Source organism: Cariama cristata, unplaced genomic scaffold, assembly GCF_000690535.1.
Source record: "Cariama cristata isolate BGI_N322 unplaced genomic scaffold, ASM69053v1 scaffold27631, whole genome shotgun sequence".
Taxonomy (NCBI): Eukaryota; Metazoa; Chordata; class Aves; order Cariamiformes; family Cariamidae; genus Cariama; species Cariama cristata.
The window spans coordinates 1-2,849 of NW_009600252.1; the positions used below are offsets into that span (position 1 = coordinate 1).

General features: G+C 64.4%; 1 protein-coding gene across 1 annotated transcript in view; it reads left to right on the top strand.

The window, feature by feature from the left end:
* Nucleotides 1-144: 144 nt before the first annotated feature.
* LOC104169147 (solute carrier family 25 member 39-like) overlaps nt 145-2,849 on the top strand; it is a gene marked incomplete at its 3' end in the record, with an annotated part of 2,952 nt that continues 247 nt past the window's right edge. The window contains 7 exon segments of the mRNA XM_009709973.1: nt 145-187; nt 263-322; nt 1,711-1,820; nt 1,957-2,024; nt 2,136-2,260; nt 2,440-2,613; nt 2,764-2,849. The exon segment at nt 2,764-2,849 is cut by the window's right edge and continues 39 nt beyond it. Coding sequence (XP_009708275.1) covers nt 145-187; nt 263-322; nt 1,711-1,820; nt 1,957-2,024; nt 2,136-2,260; nt 2,440-2,613; nt 2,764-2,849 — 666 coding nt within the window.

Here is a 2,849-nt window from a genome sequence, read left to right on the forward strand (position 1 = left end):
GGGATGCTGGGGGGGGGAGGGCTCCCTGGGGAGCCATCATTCATCCCTGGGCAAGGACCCCCTTCCCGGGAACATCCCCCCCGGCCTCAAGCATCCCCCCTGCCGTGTGTTGTAGGGGACCAGTGCCATGGCTGAGAAGATGAGATGCTGGCCTCGGGGACGGGAGCCATCCTCACCTCCCTCTTTGGTGAGGACCGTGGGGAGCGGGTGGGCACTGGGGGCTGGCGCGGTGCAGCGTGGCTAAAGGATGATGTCATTGCAGTGACGCCGCTGGACGTGGTAAAGATCCGGCTGCAGGCCCAGAGGACCCCCTTCTCCAAAGGTAATCCCGCTCGGGGCAGGGTGGGGGTCTCTGGCCAGCCCTGCCTGCCTCCCCGCCTCGCCCCCCCTAGTCAGCCACCGAGCAGCCCACATGGATGTCTTCATTGGCAGAGCCGGTGGCGAGGATTTCTCAGCTCCTGAGCGTGGGGCCGTCACGAGGTGGCAGGTTACTGTGGGCCCCTCGTCCTGACGGGCTCGGGGGGCCCTGCCGGGGGAGCTGGACTGATGCTTGGCTCTGTCCTTCCCCCTCCGCAGCCCCTTGCCAATGCTGAGCTGGGGTCAGCGCTGTGTCTGGCAGCCCCCTGCCCGCCGGGGAGCGGGGAAGAAGGGCTCAGCCCGCTCCGGCTGCTCACTGTTTTCCCCACTACCTTTGTGCCTGTCTCCGTGCTGCTCCCCACAGCTTCCACGGGGCAGGAGAGACCCCGTGGGCTCTGCCCCCTGAATCTACCCCCCTGCCTGTGGGGTCAGCAGGCTGGGGCTGGTCCCAAGGGACTAGTTTTGTGACAACAGGGACTGCTTGGGAAGTGGCTGTGGGGGCATCCAGCCCCTTCACCCACTGAGCTCTCGCACTGCCCAGTTCGGAGCTGTGGCACACGCGTGTGCTCCAGCCCGGGGAGGTGGCTCGTCCCCCGTGTTGTCGCTCAGCATGTCCCTGTTGTGTGTTTCAGCATTGCCAGTTCGGGCTGTGCCCTGGGGCACTCAGCAGGCCACATGTGAGTATGGCCGGGGGCTCTGGGCAGCTCCTGCTGCCAGCGGCTTCGCTTTCCCAAGCCTTGACCCCGGTTCGCTTCCCCGCTGGTGACGGCTCGGGCTCCTCTGGCTGAGAGGATGTCCCTCTGCGAGCCATTGGCCCCAGCCCCACTTTGGGGCTGGCCATGCAACCTCTGGGTCCTTGCCTGGGGGGGCTGCCGGGGATCTGTTGTGCAACAGGTCTGGCTGTATGCGGTCCCCCTGTCCTTGCCCTGTCTTGTCACTCTGTCTTGTTGCTACGTCAAAGGCCCCTTGGATCTCTGCTGCCCTGCTTGCTCCCCGCTGCCCAGCATCCCCGTGCCTGGCCCGAGGGCACAGTGCGGGGGCCGTGCTGGCTCCCTGCGATGGCATCCTCACTGTGCCATGGCAGCGGAGCACCAGGCGAGGCATAAACCTTTCTTGTCGCTGGCAATGTTCCTGCTGTGCCCCTGTCCCCGCAGTGGGGCTGGATGCCCCCCACCCCATGGAGAGTTCTCCCTCTCCTGGCCTTGGGCTGGGGCTGGTCCCCACCAGGCTTAAACATTGAGGGTTTGGCTCTCTCCTGGAAGAGATGGTGATTTTGGGGATCAAACAGGCTGGGCACAGGGCAGAAGGGAAGGATCTCTTGTCTAACAGTGATGCTGTTGCCTCCCACCCCAGGGAAGTGTTTCCTCTACTGCAACGGGCTCATGGACCATCTGTACGTCTGCCAGAATGGTAACGGCTGCACCGCCTGGTACAAGGCCCCCACACACTTCACCGGCACACTGGTAGGGGCTGCGGGCACAGGCAGGGTGGGCAGGGGCCTCCTTGTCCCAGAGAGGGGGGTCAGGGTGTTTGCTGGGGGGGGTGCTTGCCCATCTCCGCCCCCTAACCCTTCTCCCCATTGCTCTGCTCTCTCCCCAGGATGCCTTTGTGAAGATCACACGCTATGAGGGCATCAGGTCTCTGTGGAGCGGCTTGCCCCCTACCCTGTGAGTTTGGACCCCACCTGGGGAGGGAGTCTGGGTGCTGACGCCTGCCCGGATGCGTGAGCATCTACCCTGAGCCTCCTGCCAGCCCCTCACACCCCTCCTCCTCGGCAGGGTCATGGCTGTGCCAGCCACCGTCATTTATTTCACCACCTACGACCAGCTCCGGGACTACCTGCACGCTCGGACGGGAAGCCGGGGACACCACATCCCCTTGCTGGCCGGGGCCCTCGCCAGGCGTGAGTACCCCTCCTCTCTGGGGGGTCCCCCCGTGCCCACCCTGTGTCCTTGCAGGAGAGTGTGACCGGTCTGTTGGTGCCCACGTTCAGCACTTGGCTCTCCTGACACGGTGCTCTGATGGCTCTGGCATGGCTGTTGGAGCGGATGGGGCTGATGCCCAATGTCCCCTCCGTTGCAGTGGGTGCCGTGACGGTCATCAGCCCCTTGGAGCTCATCCGCACCAAGATGCAGTCCAGGCAGCTCAGTTACCGGGAGCTGGGCGTCTGCATCCAGTCGGCGGTGGCTCAGGATGGCTGGCTGTCCCTCTGGAGAGGCTGGGGACCCACCGTGCTACGAGATGTCCCATTCTCAGGTACAGCTACGGGGGGACGGGCCCGAGCGGTGGCACTGGGAGGTGGGGAGGGAAAAGCACAGGTGAGAGCAGCCCTGCATGTGGGGAAGGGAGAGGTTGGGGTGTCCGGGGTGTCTCGTCATAGCACTGGTGTTTATTTTCTCTTTCCAGCTCTCTACTGGTTTAACTATGAGCTGGTGAAGGAATGGCTCTGCGGGCAGGCACGGCTGGATGAGGCCACGTTCATGATCAGCTTC